The 21,670-nt window shown below is 27.6% G+C and overlaps 1 protein-coding gene across 1 annotated transcript; it reads left to right on the top strand.

Moving 5' to 3' along the window:
- The first annotated feature begins 11,141 nt into the window (after window positions 1-11,141).
- LOC112797478 (bifunctional L-3-cyanoalanine synthase/cysteine synthase 1, mitochondrial) lies at window positions 11,142-15,020 on the top strand. Its single transcript, XM_025840437.3, has 10 exons — window positions 11,142-11,698; window positions 11,969-12,078; window positions 12,213-12,270; window positions 12,595-12,858; window positions 13,173-13,310; window positions 13,407-13,458; window positions 13,861-13,940; window positions 14,028-14,087; window positions 14,262-14,342; window positions 14,704-15,020. Exons 1-10 carry the CDS (start codon window positions 11,501-11,503, stop codon window positions 14,800-14,802), a joined length of 1,140 nt encoding a protein of 379 aa, XP_025696222.1. The 5' UTR covers window positions 11,142-11,500; the 3' UTR covers window positions 14,803-15,020.
- The last annotated feature ends 6,650 nt before the right edge of the window (window positions 15,021-21,670 follow it).

The raw sequence follows: 21,670 nt of genomic DNA on the forward strand, positions 1-21,670 counted from the left end.
ACTTTCTTCTTCTCATGACTTTCTTCAGAAGAGTAGTCTATATATACTATTAATGAGATTTTCTTTTAATCAATTTTAAAAAAATACTATTATATTTTATTTATGCTCTCTAGCTAACTATCTCTTTATTATCCTCCACACCTATATATCCCTGTGAATTGAATAATTGCAACAGTAACAGACTAGTTGGTGCGTCGGCTTATTATATTAGGAACAGAAAAATACTGGAGGAGAATTATTTATTATTTTTTTATTCTGTAATTAATTAATAATATTTAAAAATATAAATTAAAAATATGTTATTAAATTATTAAATTAATAAAATTAAATTAATAATTAAAAATATTAACTAAAAATAATAAATTATATTTGTTTTAGAAATTTTTTTTACCAATATTTAAAATTACTATTAAAATATTTTAGTTGAATCGGAAATTTATTTAGTGATCATTTATGAGCACGTGAATATTCACAGATACCTCAGAGGAAGCAGGTTATGCTCCATAATCCATATACTTGCATGCAAAATTAAATACGTGGTTTTATTATATTATTATTCGTCCCAAAAGTGACCAGATTATTTACTTTTTATGAATTCAACAATGGGACTCAATTATTTCTAACGTTAATCTTATAGTGACTACATATACGAGTATATTTTGTTTGAAGATAAAATATATTTTTTGTTTCTGAAAAATTTTATAAAAATTTTAAAAATATCTCTAAATTTTATTTTATTTAATTTTATCTTAAAATTTTTAATTTATATCAAATATATTTCTAGCAGCTAATTTTTTAAAAAATTTAGAACCAATTCAACGGTAATTACATGAGAACAACCTTTAACAAAAGCAAATCAAACATAATTATCATGCATTATTTTTAAATTAGTTCTAATTTTTTTGAAAAATTAGTCATCAGGAGTATATTTGATACAAATCGAAAATTTTTAGAACAAAATTGAAATAAAATAGAACTTAGGAGTATTTTTAAAATTTTTGTCAAATTTCGAGGACAAAAAATATACTTTACTATTTTTTATAATACTAGTAACTTAGTCAAATATTTTAAATTATATTATAATTTTTACGTATTATTTTTATACAAAAATAATTTTATATTATGTAAATGATCATTTATATATTTATATATAATATTTAACTTTAAACTATTTAAAATGAATTTTAATTTTGTAGGACAAACTATATTGAAATATTTCATAAGCTAGATTAATGTGACAGTTTTGTGAAAAATGGCACCAATGGATGTGTTCCAACCCTTTGCAAGATTAATTTATAGTAGTTGGGCAGTAGGCTAGTAGATTTGTACCCATTTATTACGTGCAGAACCTGATTATATATGCATCATGGGTAGAGCAATTCAAAATGAATTAAAAAATAAATCATAAATACATGTCTGATATTTGAGATGCATGTTTTATATATCGATCTGAAAATTAAAAAAAACAACACTAAGCTCGTAAGGTGCATGGATTATCTGTTAGGAATGGAATAATTTTGCCTTGAGACTTAGGGATTGTGATAGTCAAAGTATGTGGCAGAATCTTTATTGCGTAGGGATGGGCTTCCGCTTTCAATCATGTGCATGTATATGGGTTTTACACTTTTACCTATCACTACATGGGAGACAGGAATTAATGATGGTTTTTTAGGGTTTTGTGGCGGTTTTAGCAAAAATGATTACCACCTGCTTAAGGATCGCTACCTTTAAGTTGCGGATATTAGGATTTGTGGTGGTTACCAGCAATTATTAGCATAGCCATCACTAATTAATAAATTGATTTGTGGCGGTTTAGAGCTGCCGCAATTTAGTGCATTTTTTAAAAAATTAGAAGTTTAGTACCGCCACAATCCATTATGTGAAGTTAAAAAGGAAGAATACTAGAGAATCATTACTAAACTAAAAGAATTAAGTTATGACTAAAAATGATAGTAAAAAATAATAAATTCTGATGACTTCTACCATTTTTTATTAAAAAATTATGAAAATTATGCAATTCAATTTGCACCCTTTTTTTTTTCTCATGCCCATGATTGATCAAATTTAACATATTTGCATTAGAAAATAGACTTAATATTATTAATATACATTCTGTGAAATTAACTAGTTAAAGAAGATAACATAATTAATAATCAATAATTGACTGTAGAGTAAAGTATTATTTTTGTTCTCAACATTTAGGATAAGTCTCAAATTTGTTTATAACGTTTTAATCGTCTTATTTATTTTCCTAACATTTTAAAATCATATTAATGTTATCCTACTGTTAATTCTACCATTAACTCTATTAAAAATATTTTTAAAAATACTTTTAACAATAAAAAACCTCTCTCAACTCTTTATTCTATCTGCGAAGTTTTGAACACTTAGCAGAAAAAAAACCCTTTCTCCTCTCTCTTGCACTCCACCCCGCACCATCACCATACAAAATATACACCTCATTGGTGAAGCAGCACCAATCGCGAACCCCAAATCACAAACTCTCATCTTCTTTCTAGTTTTCCAATCGCGTTCTCTGAAAGTGCGTTTATAACTCGATGAAACTGGCGCTGCCACTCCCTCTCTGGAGAACAGTTTCTCGAACACTGTCATGTGGCAGAGGACGCAAAAGTTCATCATCAAGGAGAATAATAAGAAGACCAAGAACAAGAAAAACAAAAGATTTGGAGGATCTAGTAGGGACTAAATTTTCAGTAAAAGTATTGGTGCTGAGCTTCCTCTTTAGAGGATTGGAAGAAGGAGGTCGTGGGGGCAAGGGATTCTTCAATTTGGCTAGCAAGAGTTGCTGGGCTTGGGTTTGGGGAGCTATGCGGCAGAAGCGTCTCTTAGGGTTATGCTTTTGGACAATGATCGAATGTTCTTGCAACGACCTCTTTTGATCCATGTCATGATGCCTTCGTCTTTGGCATTAACAAAGACTGCTATGCAGAGGATTCACGTCGAAGTTCTTTGGTGGTGACAAAGATCTTTTTGGCATTCTTAAAGTGACAGCGTCCCCAAAAAAAAAAAGAATATTCTTGTCTACGTGTATTTTCCGTTAAAAAATTTTAACAAAATCGTAGGGGTGGGTGTTCATGGATCGGATCCGATATGCATACTGAATTTATCCGAATTCGATCCAAAAATTGTGGATATCGATCCGTTCCACAAGAACATCGGATCAGATTCGCAATGTCATTAGGTAGGATTGCGGATTTCATGTGGATATCCACGGATCCGTAAAAATAAATAAATAAGTAAATATTATTTTAATATTTTATTTCAACTAATAATTATCATATATGTTGTATTATTTTACTTTTATTATTTAAGAAAAGTATGTTTAATAATATTTTAAGAGTAAACATGTTTAAAAGAGTAAAAAAAATAGTATTTATTGATATTTTTTAAATAAAAATAAGCTTTTTAAAATATTTATATATTTTGCAGATATATTCGAGATCCGATCCGATCAAATCCAAGCTTAAAAATTATAGATATTAGATCCGATAATTTTAGTGCAGATCAAATCGAGATTTTGTTTATATCCGATCCGATCTGATCCGATTTGCATTTACCCCTACAAAATCAATGTGAGAATAACATTAATATGATTTTAAAATGTTAGGAATATAAATAAAATGATTGAAATGTTAGGGACAAAAAATAATACTTTACTCTTAACGATAAAATCTAGTTACAATGTTTCAGTACAAAAAGAGTCCATTTGAGGTCATCATAGTCATAGTCACATTTATGCTAGCAATAAAATAATCTCGCAGAATTCAAACTTAGAAAGATTTCAGAAGTTTAAATAAGTTTAGAAAACAATAGTATATATAGGAGAGCAACCAACCATCAGCTCAACAAAATTATCCGAAAATTGAAAACTAATTAAGGCTGGTTCATGAACATTTTCAGGGAACATTAACCCAAATCCTGGAGTAGATGCTTTTGCTAAGGTGCATATATATAACTCTTAATAAGTTTGCAAACACTTAGCATATAATAGCAAGATAGGTAGCAAGTCTAAGTACACTATTACAAGCATAATAACCACCAAGTTTTAATTTTGTAGTGCTCATGCACACCATTATTGCCAACCAAAATCATAACAATTCCTCTTCACATTACTCTTGTTTTCTAGGATTACAAAGTCAAACAAATTGCTATATAATTGGGGGCAATTTACACTTACCTTGTTGGCACTTTGTATATTTAATTGGTTTAATTACTCTGTTGATCCCTATTGTTTCGTAAAATTTTCAATTAGGTTCCTATACTTTTTTTCTTTTTAATTGAGTCCCTGCACTAAATTTTTTTTTTCAATTAAATCCTTCTTAGTAGTAATTGGCTTAATTTTATAGAGATCCAACTAAAAAAAAATTGGTATAAGGACCTAAATAAAAAGGAAAAAAAGTGTAGGGACCAATTAAAAAAAAATTGGTGCAAGGACTCAATTAAAAGGAAAAAAAAGTATAAGGACTTAATTGAAAATTTTGCGAAACTATAGGGACCAACAAAGTAATTAATTGCAACCCAACTTCAAATGCAGAATACTATCTAGTACATTTTTTATTAAATTAAAGTATTCAAAGTATTTATGCGCATCATCCAATAAAATGTTAAGAAAGATCACCTTTCAATGGTTGTTCCAGTGTAAATGATGGAGAGATATCAAGAATACTTCTAAGCACCGAGTCTTTTTATCAAGCCTGTGTGTTTTAGTGAAGTCTTTGATGAGAATCAAAGCTTCCAAGAACTTACAGAAGTCTTTTCTAAATTCTTCATACAATTCCCTGTAAAATTAATCCCATTTTGGCATGATTGAAGATATATATTGTATTTTATCAATGAGACTATCTATCTATGATCAATACGACACTACAGCTAATTATCGAAAACCACTTCTTTGCATTGTGTTCACTTGGATCCATGCAAGTTGAGAATATTTGAGAAGAAGAAGATAGATAGAGATGAAAACATTGAAGGAAAAGTAGATTCAAATGAATATGAACCCTATGTAATAATGTAGAGGGCATGAGTATAATGATGATTCCACACTTGCATTGAATGATTGAATTCTCCCTGTCCATAATGATAAAAGCTTTTTTTTTCCTAAACAAAAAATCATTAATCAACTGAATCTTAATAGGATTGGTTTAGTCTAGATTTGCCATAAAAAGAAAGGAAATCAAATCTGAAATTACAAACACAATAAATTGAATTGGTATATATAATATGGGTTATATTTATCAATACTTTTTTACTCCTAACCAAAAGTATCTAGAATTTGAGTTCTTTAATTTGTATAGAATAATCAATATATTGGTAGGCCAATGAGTAATAGCTTAAATGGCATAGTCTCCCCATACTCAATTAAGAGATTGTGGGTTCGAGTCTTCTATCTTTGGTAAAAAAAAAAAAATCAATATATTGGTAGATTCATCCCTCCTATAGAATTTCTAAAGTAGTTTGAATATAATTGTCTTATTTTTTATTTTTTATTAGAGGTGCCAATTAAAAATGTCTCTATATCTAGTATAATAGTATTTTTTTTTTTTGGTCTAATGAAAAACGATATATAAAGTATAGAATAACAAAATCCAGCCCATTTATTCCTTGTATTTAATACGCTTAACTATGGAAGTATGGTACGGACAAAAAATAACTAAAGCTTCAAAGGCCCCAAATTAAGAAAAGGTAGTCCATTAATTAATAGATTGTACAACGTAAAATAAGAGCAAGCGAGGCACAGCCCAATTCAATTCATTTCGAATAAAAAATATTTTAATCTAAATTAAAGACACCCTAAACATCATCTCCCAATTTTGATATTTAATGGTGATCTATATGTATAACATGTTACATGACCAATCTCCTATACCCATTGAAAAATAATTAAGTCATTAGGTTAGATCAAATAAAGTATACTGAATAATTTATATCTTTTGACAAAAAAAAAAGATGAATTGATTAATAAACGCTAATGTTTTTTTTTTTTGACAAAATTATAAAAGTAGAAAATATTAAAAAGTAAAAATAAAAATACAAATAAAAGACGTTTCCGTAAGCTAAATATACCTTAAGGTATGCCATATGATAATTTAATAATTAATAAGGTTATATAGCATATTAAGCCTAATATTCTTTTCTGTCCGACTTTGTCAAATTGACAAAAGAATTTTCGAAACGGTTTATGATGCAAAGACAAACACAGTCAAATTATGATGCATACAAGTGACAGGGACTATAGAATTATTAGAAGCCAATCATTTAGGTTCCCTCTCAAAGAAAAAATGGCACAAATGAAAACGATACCGGTATGATCAATAATCTACTATATATAATAGCAATTAGATAACAATTTAAGCAAACCAACTATATAATTCAAATGACATAATTTTTTTATATTCATTTAGAAATTGCGGGTTTGAGTCTTCTTATTTTTTGTTGAAAAAAATTTTTGGATAACAGTTTAATATACACATTTTTTTTAAAATACTTTTTTTTAATCCATATTTATAAATAAAAGGATTGATTAGCCGGCACATCAGTGCATTAGTACACTAGCTAGTCTTTAATAAAAATAATATCCTCCAAATTAGTCTCTATTAAGAACACTATTCCTGATTTATACTGGTAAAAATATTATCTAAAAATTAATCTATGCCGTTAAAAAGATTTAGTTCACTCATAAATTTTAATTCTTAAATGGTATTTAAGGTTTCTTTTTTGTTTTAAATTCATCAAAGGTCAACTTCATTTTAACATCTATTAATATATATTACTTTTTTAGAACAAACGTATTGATCAAGACTAATTCTTATTATTTTTGAGATTTTTGTCTAAATTTCTTTGTATATGGATGTATCGTATCCCCATATATGCAAGCGACAGGGAGTGAAATTGTTGTTGATGTAATGTAACATTAAAATAATCATATTCACCATTCAATTTTATATATCAATATTTGTCAGCTTGTACTTTGAGCCTTTAAGGGCTGCAAAAGCAAGAAGATGCTCTTTTAACCGAAAAACATATAAATAAATAAATAAATAAATATATTATTATTATTATTAGTATTATTATTATTATTATTTAGTTGACCACACTATTTTTAATTTGACATACTAAAGTCCATCGCAAATCTAAATTTTATTTAAAGGTCTGCTATTGGCTAATGAGTTGCTGTATTTGTTTAAACGAATGAATAAGTTGACCACTCAACCAATTCAATTTAATTTTTTATTATTATTATTATTTTCAGAATTTTAATTTGGCCCTGCCTCCACTCCAATGGGCGCATGCAGAGAACCACGTAACTGGTAGTGAAGGCTAAACTTTTTCAATCACACAAATGCATGAACCAAACCATGTCTATATACAAATTACTCTATCTTAAGCTTGAGGTTGACATAAGCCAGCATGTGGTCCATATATACATATATAAATAATAACTTAATAAGTTATGTAACTATATGAGGTAGGACCGTAGGAGCGTAAGAAGATTGAATTCATTCAACAAATTTAAAGAATTAAAATTGTTTCGTGCTCACATAGTGAAAATAGTCTTTACGTAAAATAAAATTCTAATTAAAATGTGATCTGATCAAATTGGTAACAAAAACTAGCTTTTAAATTGAATATTTTGATATAATATTATATTATCATATTAGGTGTACATCGAAATCAGTTATTAGTATATATAAAATACATATTAAAAATAAATTAAATTATACATGTATTTATATATATTTGACGATTGATTTTGGTGACTAATTTTAATATACAAATAGTATTTTTGAATATTATATATATATATATATTAATTTTTTATTTTTTATATTTCATATTAATGGTTTAAATTTTCAAAAGGGTCATCTGCTAATTAAGTTAATTACTTTTTGATAAGATTATAAAAATTAAAAAGTTAATAATTCAAAACCTGCTATAATAAAATTAAATTTATATTTCTTTAATTACTAGCTCGTTAGGATCCAATAGAAATATAGAATGATAGATTCATCCTATGGATGATGGATATGTTGAGATTGGTGTCAAAGGTGACCCCATTTCCGAAAATAGTGAATCAGATCATTATTGCAATTCAATTGGATCATTCTCAAGTGACACACCCACCCCAAATTCAACCCAACTTTAACTTGGACTCTTGTAGCCTTTTGCAAGTGGCCAGCGGGAAGAAAGAAAGAAAGAATTAAAGGAAGTTCAGTATTGGCATCAATTCTTGAGAACTAATTTTATTATATTATATCAAAATACTCGATATTATTTAAAAAATATTCATAATACTCTTTCAAAAATTCAAAAAAAATATTCAATTTAAAATATTTATTACTCTGCAATATAATTAACAGAGCTTTTGAAATTGTAAAAAATAATTTTTTTATCATAACAAAAATGAGTGATGACTAAATATGATATAAACACTGAGTAAAATTATTATAGTTTATTGTATTTTGCATAAATTTTTAGTAAATTTTGATCCAGACGAAAAATTTATTGCACAAATTGAAAAAAAATCTCATTAATAGTATGTCTAAATAAAATTTTACAAATGTTAAAATTGCTAGAGGTAAAGGTGAATAAATAGAAGAAATTCTGAGAGACTTTATAGCTGCACAAATGTAAAACGACAATTATATTATTGAATGAGTTTTATATTTTTTTGAGAAACTCTATTATTAAGATTTTTTGTATTGAATTTGAATTTTATGTATCGTTTGAATTATTATTTATTTATGCAATGACCTTTAATTTATGTGTCGTTTGATGTTTATTTTTAATTTATATTTTTAATTATTAGTGTATTTTATGATATTATTTTTATTATGGATAATAATATGAATACTCAAAAAGTAGTTGATGTTGATGAAGGAGAAAATAAATGAACTTGATGCATATTTTAGATGGACCATGAACGGTTTGTTAATTGTTATTTGAAATTTTTAGAAAACAAAAAAGAATATGAGACAAAAGAAAGATAAAGCATTTTCAGCAGAAGTTTATAAAAAAACAGCACAAGAAATCAATGAAATTTTTTTTTTAGTAATAAAACTAAAGTATGAAATCGTTTAAAGATTCTCAAAGAACAAATAATACAAGTAAAATAATTAAAATATAAAAATAGAATAGGACGGAATGAAATTACTAAGATATTTAAAATTATTTTAGAAGTATGAAAAAGTTTAATAAAAATATGTATGACACTTTTATTTAATATTAGTTTTTTGTTAATATTTGTATGTACATGTTTTGAATATATAGTAGGTTATAATTATTTTTTATTTTTTGTCTAATCTTAAATTAAGACAGTTAGAGAAAAATATCTTTATTATTTGGACATTCTTAGAGAGATATATGAAAAAAATATAGTAATTAGATATTAAACTGAGACTGCTAAAAGAAAGATTATAAAGATGGTCAAATAAAAATGACATCAATATTAATAATATTAATGAGATGTAAGTAAATAATAAGATTTATTTGAAGAGTTTCAATATTTTTGAATATAAAAATGGCAATGTTTCAACAACTCTATCTACAACTTCATCTATTATTATCTTATTGATATTTCTTCCAAAAATAAAAAACAAAAATTGAATGATAAAAATTCATCAGAACTTAAATTCTCTGTTAATGAAAGAAATTGCACAAGTTATTGTCATTACAAGGTCTTAGTTTTAACGTTGAAAAATTTTTAAGCTATTTGGAGCAATTCGTAACTTGAGTGTATAAGATTATAAACTTTTTGAAGCTGTTAAATAGTTTGTTAAGGATCTTACTTTTATCGATATCTTTTTTAGATATTCAAAAGAATTATGTTTAAAATGATATTGTGTAACAAGTTAGATTGGTTTTATGCTTAATCACAAAGTTCATGTACTTTTTGAAGTAGATTTTGAGAGATATTATGTATTTTTTATTTTGACAAACAAATATTTATATTGCATAAATTTATTTTTGTTAAACTTTAAATTAAAATATTTATTTTATTTTTGTGTCAACATCTTCATTAATTGTAGATTTCGATCTCTACTTTATAAGGATGCAAAATATATATTTTTTTGTTTTTTCAAAAGAGTTAAACAAATTTTAGTCGAAGAAAAATTTAATTGAAAAATACAACTCTTTTAATTATTTTATATAATTTAATGAATAAGTATATTTATTAATTATTTAAATATGATGTTATATTAATAAAAAATACAGATGCCTATTATAAAAGTTTAACTCATTTGATAAATATTTTAAATATTAAAATTTAATTTTATAATTTTATTAATTTATTCCAAATATTGAAATTCGATTCAGCTCTATATCATTAAAAATTTTCAAATAAATTGATAAATATAAACACAGTTCATGAAAAATAGCATTTGATGGCTAAGGCCTAAGAAAAATTTAAAGAGAAACCTATAATTTAACAAATAGACGAACAATAATGATGGAAACGTAACTAATTTGAGTTATTTAAACGATGATATTTTTTGTTGGCTTAACTAAATATTGAGATTCGAAATCTGTCGAATGTAATAATTTATTGACTAATAATAATTTTTAATATAATTATAACTAATGATTGAAAAATAATGATTGAAAAAGTTTTTAAAATATTAATTAAATATAACTAAAACGAATGTCAAAATATTACTAGGTTAACATAATATAATTTTAATTTTATATTATTTATAAAATAATTTTTAAGATATATCAACGATAAATAGATTCTGTGAATAATTTAAAATATTACAAAAAAATAATAAAAAATAATAAATTTTTTATTAGTGATAAATCATTTTTATTTAATAAAAAATTGTATATTTAATTCAAATTTTTGTAAAATTATTTGAATAACTATTTAAAAAAATACACACAAAAAATCAAAACAAAATATGATTTCTAATATTTTTAGTTGTTTTTAAACTTTTGATCATAAGATATATAATAATGTCTCGCTACTAATAATTCTAATAAAAAATTATCAAAATTTGGTTGCGAATAAAATGTTTTTAAAATATATTTAATATTATATTATTTTTATTATATTTTTAAAGTTTTGTTCGTTTCTTTTAATATTGTTGTAGTCATTAAAAAGTAAAAACTTTATGGTACTATAAATAGTTTACCCATTAAAAAATCCCACAAGTAACGTAGCATCCCTACAACCTAAACTTTCTCTAGCACAAAGAGCCGGACATTTTGATAATTGACAATAATTCAATAAATAAATAAGAAACTAAGAAAGTGTATATAATATAGGAAACATTTCAAGTGTACTGAGGTGTTCCAATTGTTTTAACCGTTGATTTAAATTATAAAAAATATATATAGTATATATCAATTAAAATTAACTGTTAAAACAACTGGTGCACTGTTACTTTGGATGTACTTGAAATGTTTCCTATAATATAAAGTTGTATAGAATGGAGCTCACTTTGAACATCTTCACCTCAACATTCTTAGTAGTAGATTAGTAATGGCCTCCCTAAGGACCTTACTGAAGCAAAGGTCATATGATGTTGCTCCATGCCACCACAACTCCATTATCAGGAACCTCTTCTTCTCAACAAGCACTGCTGCTGCTGGTTCTTCTTCCTCTGCTTCTTTTGCTCAGAGACTCAGAGATTTGCCAAAGGATCTTCCTGGAACCAACATCAAGAAACATGTCTCCCAGGTATCTATGTATATATGTATCTATATATCTTCAAATTTCACTTCATTTCGTGCCACGTGTCCACCCCTTTCTTCACCTTCAAAAGGTGGAAAGGAAGTTGCTTACTGCTTTTTTTGTTTTAACATTTTTTAACTAAATTAGTGTGTTGTTTTTGGTAGATGATGAAGAATACTAGGCTATCCTATGTGATATAGATAATGTTTATTAATTTGATTATTATTATTATTACTATTATCATTAAAAGTGTTACAAAATTCATGAAATTTTCAGCTTATTGGGAGAACCCCACTTGTTTATCTGAACAAAGTGAGTGAAGGATGTGAGGCTTATATTGCTGTCAAGCAAGAAATGATGCAGCCTACTGCCAGCATCAAGGACAGGTTAGTTGACCCTTTTTTTTCTTTTTATTTATATTTTTTGTTGCCTCTATTTTCAATTTAATCATGTTCTATGTCATTCTTAAAAAGTTAACAGTAATCAGAAACAACCCATGTCTTCTTTTTTTTTCCTACAGGCCAGCACTTGCAATGATTGAAGATGCTGAGAAAAAGAATCTGATATCCCCTGAAAAGGTTAGCTGAATTTGATTTTGGACTTCAATTTCCCTTGATCAATGGTATAGCCTCTAAAATGTATCCCAATTATTCTCCTGATTTCTAAACAAAGAAAATGTTGGCATGCATTCAATGTTTTGAAAACATTAAAAAAGTCCAAACATTTTCTTTGTTTAGAAATTAGGATTTAGGAACATGTTTTAGAAAGATGCTACCCCATTACAAGAATAACTGTTAATTTAGACAAACGTGACAGTTATTTTGAAACAGAAGGAATAATATGGTTATTGAATCTGCCTAGTTGAATATTCACATGTAGACAACATTGATTTTATGGTGTAGACAACTTTGATTGAGCCTACATCTGGGAATATGGGTATCAGCATGGCATTTATGGCCGCTATGAAAGGATACAAGATGGTATTGACCATGCCCTCTTACACAAGCTTGGAGAGAAGGGTGACAATGAGAGCTTTCGGAGCCGATCTGATCCTAACTGATCCAACCAAAGGAATGGGGGGGACAGTAAAGAAGGCTTATGATCTTCTTGAACAAACGCCAAATGCTTTCATGCTGCAACAGTTTTCGAATCCTGCCAATACCAAGGTACTTCAAAATTAGAATCCTTTTTTTGTTTTTAAGGATGTCTGTTTTTCACTTTAAGAATCTGATTATGGGATAGGTAAAAAAAATTGCTTCCTGTAAGAATCACTCATAGAGGAACTACCAAACATAAATTAGTTTACTTCAGAATCAGTTCTACCTAGAATCAATTCGATAAAAAGCAGAATCTTACTTAGGAAAAGTTGCACAATGCTATGCTTGGTTGCTCTCAAATTTAATGTTGGATAGTTCTGAAGTCCTTGGCATTATTTGAAATAGTGAGTTTGAGTATAATTGACTTAGAAACTGGGAATCAGGTGCATTTTGAGACCACAGGTCCTGAGATATGGGAGGATACGAATGGACAAGTCGACATATTTGTTATGGGAATAGGTAGTGGAGGCACTGTCTCTGGTGTTGGACAATATCTTAAATCCAAAAATCCTAATGTTAAGGTGATGTTCTCAGTTCACAGTTCAAACTACAAACTGAACATTGTTCTGTTTGTTAGATAAGCTCATTAAATTCTGGAAATGTTTTCAACTGCATAGATATATGGAGTGGAGCCAGCTGAAAGCAATATCCTAAATGGTGGTAAACCTGGTAAAGATCATGATCTTTTTTCTTCAATATTCTTTTTTTTTTATTTTCTTAATGATGATTTCGTGCATATTTTCTTCATGGTGATTGCTCACATGAAGATGTTTTCATACGAAGATGATAGCTAAGATGTTCACAAATACTATATTAAACAGTTTGGTCAAACATATCAAACCATTTATGTGAGTAGTCATCTTTCCTCATAAGGACTTGAGTTCAATGTCAATACTCAATTGTGATTTCTAGCATTGTTGTAGTGATGAACTAATGTAAATGTAAAAAATAATCAAAATTAGGATCTAAAAAGATTATGATATTTACTGAATTAGGTTGAGAAATCTTTATCTATTGTTTCTTTTTTCAAATCTATGGAATCACTAACTTTGATATTGTTCTTCTATATAGGTCCACATCATATTACCGGTAATGGGGTCGGATTCAAACCAGACATATTGGACATGGATGTAATGGAGAAAGTTCTTGAGGTAAATGGAAAAACACTGCTTTAATTTGCTCACCTAACTTGAAAATATTATGCTTCTCCTAACTGTCATTTGAAACATGTGTGGTAGGTTAGCAGTGAAGATGCAGTCAACATGGCCAGGGTGCTGGCCTTGAAGGAAGGACTCATGGTAACTTTTTCGAATGACAATTTTTGCATACTTCATGGAATTATAATCAATGACAAGTTTCAAACTTTATTCATTCAACCATTTTGTTCAAGTCTAAGACATGCATCTTTTCTTTAAATAACCGTAACTGATTTTCCAACTTCTTTTTTTATTGTTCCTAATTATTATTTGCAGGTTGGTATTTCATCCGGAGCTAATACGGTTGCAGCTCTAAGATTGGCTAGTATGCCTGAGAACAAAGGCAAACTTATTGTGGTAATGAAATTTTCCTTTAAAACTATAATAACATTAAGAGAGCTTGATTAATGTGCCATCACAAGAGACGTTAATATAGTGGTTAAAAATGCTTAGCACCACGATTTTAGTTTAGAAATAGTATATATTATTAATTATTAAAACAAAATATATTTTAAATATTTTATATAATTAAAAAAATATAATAAAAATAATTTAAAAATTAATTTATATTTTAATATCAATAAAATACTAAAATATTATTTCAATTTATCTAAAAAATACTATATATTTTATATATATGCCGTGTCTTATAAGACGTAGTGTTCGTGTTAGTGTTCATGTATTATAGGTTGTTGATAACTGATTTCTTGAATTTCAGACTGTCCATCCAAGTTTTGGCGAACGATACCTTTCGTCTGTGCTGTTCCAAGAGCTTCGTGATGAAGCTGCAAAGATGCAGCCAGTGGCAGTTGATTAATGCTTTTCATGTGAGTTCATATACAAACTAGAACAAAGCTTGATTTGTTGTGGGGTTACATGGATCAACATAGCTGTTACAATACTGTTGTAACAAAAAATTGTCAAATTCAGTTTGCTATCCATCCTATTGTAGCGGAAATTGTTAATTAATGGCAGGTCTTTGATGAAGCTTACAATAATATATATATTATGAGAAAAGGAGTAATTGATCCCTAACTTTTTGTTTGGTGGATATTTAAATTTCTGAGAATTTAAAATATATTTAAGTTTATGACATTTTTAAAATCTGGATATATCGATTTTTGAGTCTAATTTGTTCAATTTAAAAAATTTTTTCACGTGTGCATTCGTATCAATCAACAACGAGACTCACGTTTGATTTTTCCGTTGAGTCTGACAAACCCAAATGAACATGAGAGATTAATATGTCTAGGTTTTGAAAAAGCTAGAAACTTAAATATATTTTTAAATTCTCGAAAATTTAAATGTCTAAAAATAAAAAAAAGTCAAGAATCTATTTGTCCTTTACTCATATATTCTTTATGCTTTCGTTTTCTTTTATTTGGAAATGGGAAAGTACTATATAGTATATACTATAATGGACTTGCTTGGGTGAGTTTTAAAAAAAAAATCTTTTTTTGAGATATCTTTTTTTTAAAAGATCTTATAAGAAAATAAAAGTCATTTTATGTTTGTATATCTCATGTAAAAAGATTTTTTTTATTTATCAATTATGTTTAAGTATAACAATATAAAAATAATTTTTTATTTATTTATTACATGAAAAACATCTTTTTTTAAGAAAAAAATCTTTTAAAAAAAATATAAATTACAGCTTCTCAAAAAATATTTTTTTATTTTTCTAATACTTTTACTATTAGAATTTGTCAAACACACTAAAAAATAAAAATAAAATTTTTTTCATTAAAAAAAGATATATACTTTTTTTAATTAAGATAATAACACCCAAACAACTCCAATATCCTTTAAGAATTTCCAAGGAATTAAATCCAATGAAAGAAATTGTCAATTTCCTACCTTTAATTAATTTAAATGAATGTTCAAATTGAGTTTTGAAAATCAGTTATTTTTATTAATCTATCAATACACTATTAAACGTTTGAACATTTGTTTCAAATTAAATTCGTTATCATATTATTGAAAAAAATGGATCCTCTCCATTTTAAATTAAATTTATTACCATATCATGAAAGAATAAAATGTAATATTTCACTTTTAATTCTATAAGTAGAACAAAAAATAAATGAAAGAGAGAATACAATGAAAAGTGAAATCTTCTACCGGATACCATTCGATATCCAATTTTTTGTCCACGGAAAAGGATCCACTCTTATTATTGAATAATATTATTCAAATAGATCCTTTAAGTGATTTTATCTTCTTTGACCAAGTCATTTATGTTTTCACCATGCCAAGTCAAGTCACTTGAATCTGTTGACTTGAATCTCTTGAAGTATTTTGACACGTGTTTAAGATATTATTTTTGTCATTTTAAAAATAAAAAATAGAATGATAATCTTAGAATTTTTTATTTAAATAAATATTGTATTTATTAAAATAAATAATTAAAAAAATTATTACGAAAATATGTCATCCAATTTTATATCATTTACACTATAAACGAGATAATTATGAATATATTTCATTTACACAATAAATAAAATAGATGAAATTTAAAAAAATATACCTATATAATTATCTTGTTTACTGTGTAAGGTGTAAACGAGATATGTATATTTGTAAATATAAAAATATAATTTTTGAAAATAATAAAAAAATATTAATAATTTAAATTTGATCAAACTCTTAAAATAAAACGTTTTAAAATAAAAAAGATGGACGGTCTCAAATAACAGAAAAAATAAAGGATTTTAACTAATTAATTAATAGGCAATTAGTAGTATCACGTAATTTGAAATCGTCTATTTAAAATAATAATAAAAAATAATACATAAAAAAATAAATCGAATTTTTAGGCTATATCAAAATGGATTTGAATTCTCTAAAGTTTAAATTTTATCTTAGAGAGTAAAATATGATCTTCTATCCTTGAATAGTTTTTCTTTCATATTTATTTTTTAGTCCCACCTATGAAATCAATAATAAAAAATCATATTTTACTCTTTAAAATAAAATTCAAATTTTAGAGAATTCAACTCCTATCAGAATTTCTGAAGCTACTTTGCTGTTTTATTATAAATTTGTATCTGACTCAACTCAATCACTTTATTACACCTCCTTCTTTTAAAGCAACATCTCCTTCATGCGATCATGTCTATTTTTTTCATAATAAAACCAATTTCACAAAATAATACGTTACAATGCCAATAATAAAACAAATTACTACTCATTCTATAGAAAAATATATATTTAATATTTCATAAAAAATCATTGTAAGCAATTTAGATTATTTATTTATTTGTCAATGAATAATAATTCAAATGACATAATCTTCTCATACTTAATTAAGAGATTGCGGATTTAAGTCTCTTATCTTTGATAAAAAAATTTAAATTATTTATTTATTGCGATTTTTTTAATTTTATTACGACAATTTAATTATTATATGTATAAATATATACAAATATTCCGTAATTAATTTAGGAACTAAATTTTAACGTATATTTTTTAATAAAATATACTTAAAAAATAAATTAACACTAAATATTTTTATTATTAGTTTAAATGAGTTGGTTTCTAAAAAAATAATGTGTTGATTTTAAATGGTTAGTTTTAAATTACGTGATGTGCCAATCGCCCATTAATTAGTTAGTTAAAACCGCCTATCTTCTCTGTTATTTTGAAATCGTTCATCTTCTCTATTATTTGAAATCGCCCGTCTTTTTGAAAAGCTCCATTTTTAATAGTTTGGTCCACTTTAAATTATTAATATTTTTTATTATTTTCAAAAATTATATTTTTATATTTACAAATACACATATCTCGTTTACACGGTAAACGAGATAAAAATAAAAAATATATTTTGTAATAATTTTTATAATTTTTATTTTAATAAATAAAATATTTATTTAATTTATTTAAATAAAAAATCTAAGAATCTTGTCATATTTAAGATTCTAAATACTAAAATAATTATACTATTATTAAATGAGCCAAAGCACAACCAAATAATAAAGAGATGATAAAGACTCAAAATACAGAAAATGAATCCTCTCAATTTTTTTTAATAATTGAGGGAGTAAAGTGTGATCTCCCACTATTAAAATAAATATGAAAGAAAAAGCAATAAAGAATTAGAGATCACACTTTATACTCTCAATTTTTTTTAATAATTGAGAGAATCTATTCACCAAAATACATTACCAAACCTCTTCATTCTTATCCATTTTATTTTAGCAAATACATTACCAAACCTCTTCATTCTTATCCATTTTATTTTAGCATATGCTTTCTTTATTTTCTTATGTAGTTGAAAATTAGTAATTAGTAGACGAATGTTTAAAAAAATAATTGATAATATCTCTATAAATAAATAAGATGATTCTTATATCTTATAAAACAACTTTAATACATATTTTTTTATTTTTTTTAATATTATCTCTATTTTCTTGTTATGGTATCAAAACACTTAGAGTTTTATTGACACGCACTAATAGTGAAAACTTCAAATCTCAGTACCAAAGTTTTCACAATGGATGACAACACTTCAAATCCTTCTCAAAATCCAAACAATCCTTATTATATACATCCAAGTGAGAGTTCTACATCAATTCTTATTTCTTCAGTACTCACTGCAAACAACTACCACTCCTAGTCACGTGCTTTCACCGTGGCCATAATATCTAAGAACAAATATAGCTTTTTGACAAACTTAATTCCAGCTCCACCTACAGATGATCCCCTCTCTTCATTTTGGAAAAGATGCAATAACTTAGTACTTTTCAGGCTCTTTCACTCAATATCTCCCTCAATCTCACAAAATGTTACCCTCAATCACAACTAAATTCTCATTTTGGTTATTGAGATTCACGTGATTACTTAATTTGGTCCCCAAAATTCAAAATTACCTATACTAGTCCTTCAGATTCAAGTCCGGACACTAATATAGTTCTTTGACTTTTCCCGGCGGTGATTAGGCAAATGGAGTGCTAAGATGGCACCATCCCTATCTCAAGGGTTTGGATTTGGATTTACCACTAAAAAATTTTTGTTTGCTGCTCTGAGGTCTTCGGTCAAGTAAAAGGACCAGCTTTAAAATTTTTAATTTGGAGGTTAATTGAAGAAAGTAAGATGACAAGTTTAGGAAGCACACAGTTCAAAAAGTTGATTTAGAAGAAATCCAAAAGGGTGACTCTGCAAGAGGTACAAAAAGAAAAAAAATTGTTTCTGAGTCGAGCAAGGAGAGAGAACTCGAATAGAGAGTTGAATGTGAGATCTCACTACTAAGTTAGAAGTCTTGGAAACATTGCACCTACACTAAAGGAAACACTCCGCCAAGATGAATAATGAAGTCCTGAGATATGTTGTTGGGTTCGGTTCATAGTATTTAAGTTGTTATGTATCAATCTCCTTCATGTTTTACAGTTTGTATTTCAATTTCAATGTATATCTTTCTGTATTTTCTTTGAGAGGTAAAAGACTGAGAGAAAGACATTGAGAAAAAATCTAAGAGTAAAAAAGCTGAGTGAAACACTTGAGAGAAAAGTTAAGGGTGGATTCTGATTTCCTTTGGTTCTAATTTTCTGTCTTGTGTCAAGTACCTGTGAGGTACCCCTTGCTAGTTGGGTAATCACTTAGTGTAAAGAATTTAGGTATTAGCATAACTAAATCAAGTTTAGGAAGAAACTTGGGAGTCCATATAGGATTATGTAAACCCTAGGAAATTGATGTATATAATACTTTGACTATAGTGAAAATTCCACCACTATTGTGGTGGAGACTGGATGTAGATTGTATTGCATAAGGCAACTGAACCAGGATACATGACTGTGTCAACTTCTTCCTTTCTCTCTCTGTTCTGTTTTCTTATATTTATGAGACAAAAAGAAATTGTCTCTTAAATTTTCTGCTGTACAGTTCAAACTAAAATCAATTTTAAGTTAAGTGACAAAGGATTTGTGAATAAAAGAAAAAGAAGGCCATAGATTCAACCCCCTTCTCTAAGCCTTCTGTAACCTTCACAAGGGTAAACGAAGTTGTTTACTTATCATCCAACATGGCAGGGAGGGTGCTATCTCAGCATTCCGTTTATCTAGTCATCACCGAAAAGAGTCGATGGACCACATTGGTGCCCAAACTTGAATATGAAGGATTAGTATAGGTAATTTTAAATTTCGGGGATCAAAATGGGTAATCGCGTCAATTTCAGAGACCAAAATGGAGATTTAGTCACTCAATCACACAAAGTGTTATCTATCTTACCTCTGCTTTGTCTGTTTGTCTTTCGTTTAAATTCAAACCCGCAGTTAATAGTAGAACTAGAATAGATATTTTCTGTTTCCTACTGACACAAGTCCATATCTTTACTTTTCTATCAATCTCTAGTTCTAATCTCCCTCCCCCATCTAATATTATAGTGCGACCAAAATTTCGTTATGGTCCAATTCTAACTGATAATAAATACCAGGCTTTCCAATATTTGATTGATTACAATTCTATAAATTTTATTTACTATAAAAGTTCTCAAGGAGTTCATTAGAGGAATATTTCCAATAATTGATACATATAATTCAGAGGAATACGTAAGTGATTTATATGCAGCATGGATAAATCTAAGTGACTCTTTCTTAAATCCAAATAATATTTTCATAGGCGTTTTCCCCCGATCCAATCGGAGAATCGAATTGATTATAAAAATATAAGTTTAATTTGTCGATTTATTAGTAAACAAGGAAAAATATTGACTAGACGGGTGAATAATTTGACCTTAAAACAACAACGATTAACTACGATTGTTATAAAACAAGCTCGCATTTTATCTTCATTACCCTTTCTTAATAATGAGAAAAGAAGATTTCCACGATCGTTTTTCTCAATCAGATCTTCTGCATATTGCTGAGTTCCAAGAGGAAGTATACGCCCTAAAAAAGGTGCTCTCTTTGTTACATAATTTTACACTTCTTTAAAAACGTTGTGGGAGGAATTGAAAAGCTCTCGACCTCTCCTTGCTTGTAGTTGTCCGACAAAGATCCACCGCCTTCAAGACTTCATTATCTGCTTCTTGAAAGGTTTGGACGAGCGATTTTCAGTTGTCAAATCACAAATTTTGCTCCTAGACCCTTTGCCTTCGGTCACCAAAGTTTTGCTTTGGTAATACAACATGAAAAACAAATCAATACAGCCAACCAGCAGATTCTTGCCACTACCATCGATCCTCGCCGCCCCTTATACAGCCAAGGTCGCGGCTTAGCTTCCACCGGCACCGGGCGCAGAAGTAATTCTTCCGAACTCTACACTTATTGTGGGCGGCAAGGCCACACGATTGACGCGTGCTATGGCAAACATGGCTACCCGCTGGGGCATCCTAGGTATCCAAGCAAGCCACGCTTCAACGGAAAAGGAACTGCATCCATCAATAGCGCCATCACACCTCCATCCTCGTCAAGCAGTCAAGTTCAAAAGGAGATGGTTGCATCGAGTTCTCTTTCAGATCCGGTTTTGAATTTAAGCCCAACACAACATAAGGCTCTTTTGGCTTAAAGTGGTGAAGACTATCATTCATATGTTAACGATGAGACAAAAGCCATTGTCCCCACTCAAACTGGGCATTTTTCAAACCCAACATTGAGTAGTCATTTCTTATGTTCTTCATATACATTTTCTATTTTGCATAATACATACTTAAATTTTAAAATCTTTGATCCTTGGATAATTGATTTAAGTGT

The sequence above is a fragment of the Arachis hypogaea genome, chromosome 4, assembly GCF_003086295.3.
Source record: "Arachis hypogaea cultivar Tifrunner chromosome 4, arahy.Tifrunner.gnm2.J5K5, whole genome shotgun sequence".
Lineage (NCBI taxonomy): Eukaryota > Viridiplantae > Streptophyta > Magnoliopsida > Fabales > Fabaceae > Arachis > Arachis hypogaea.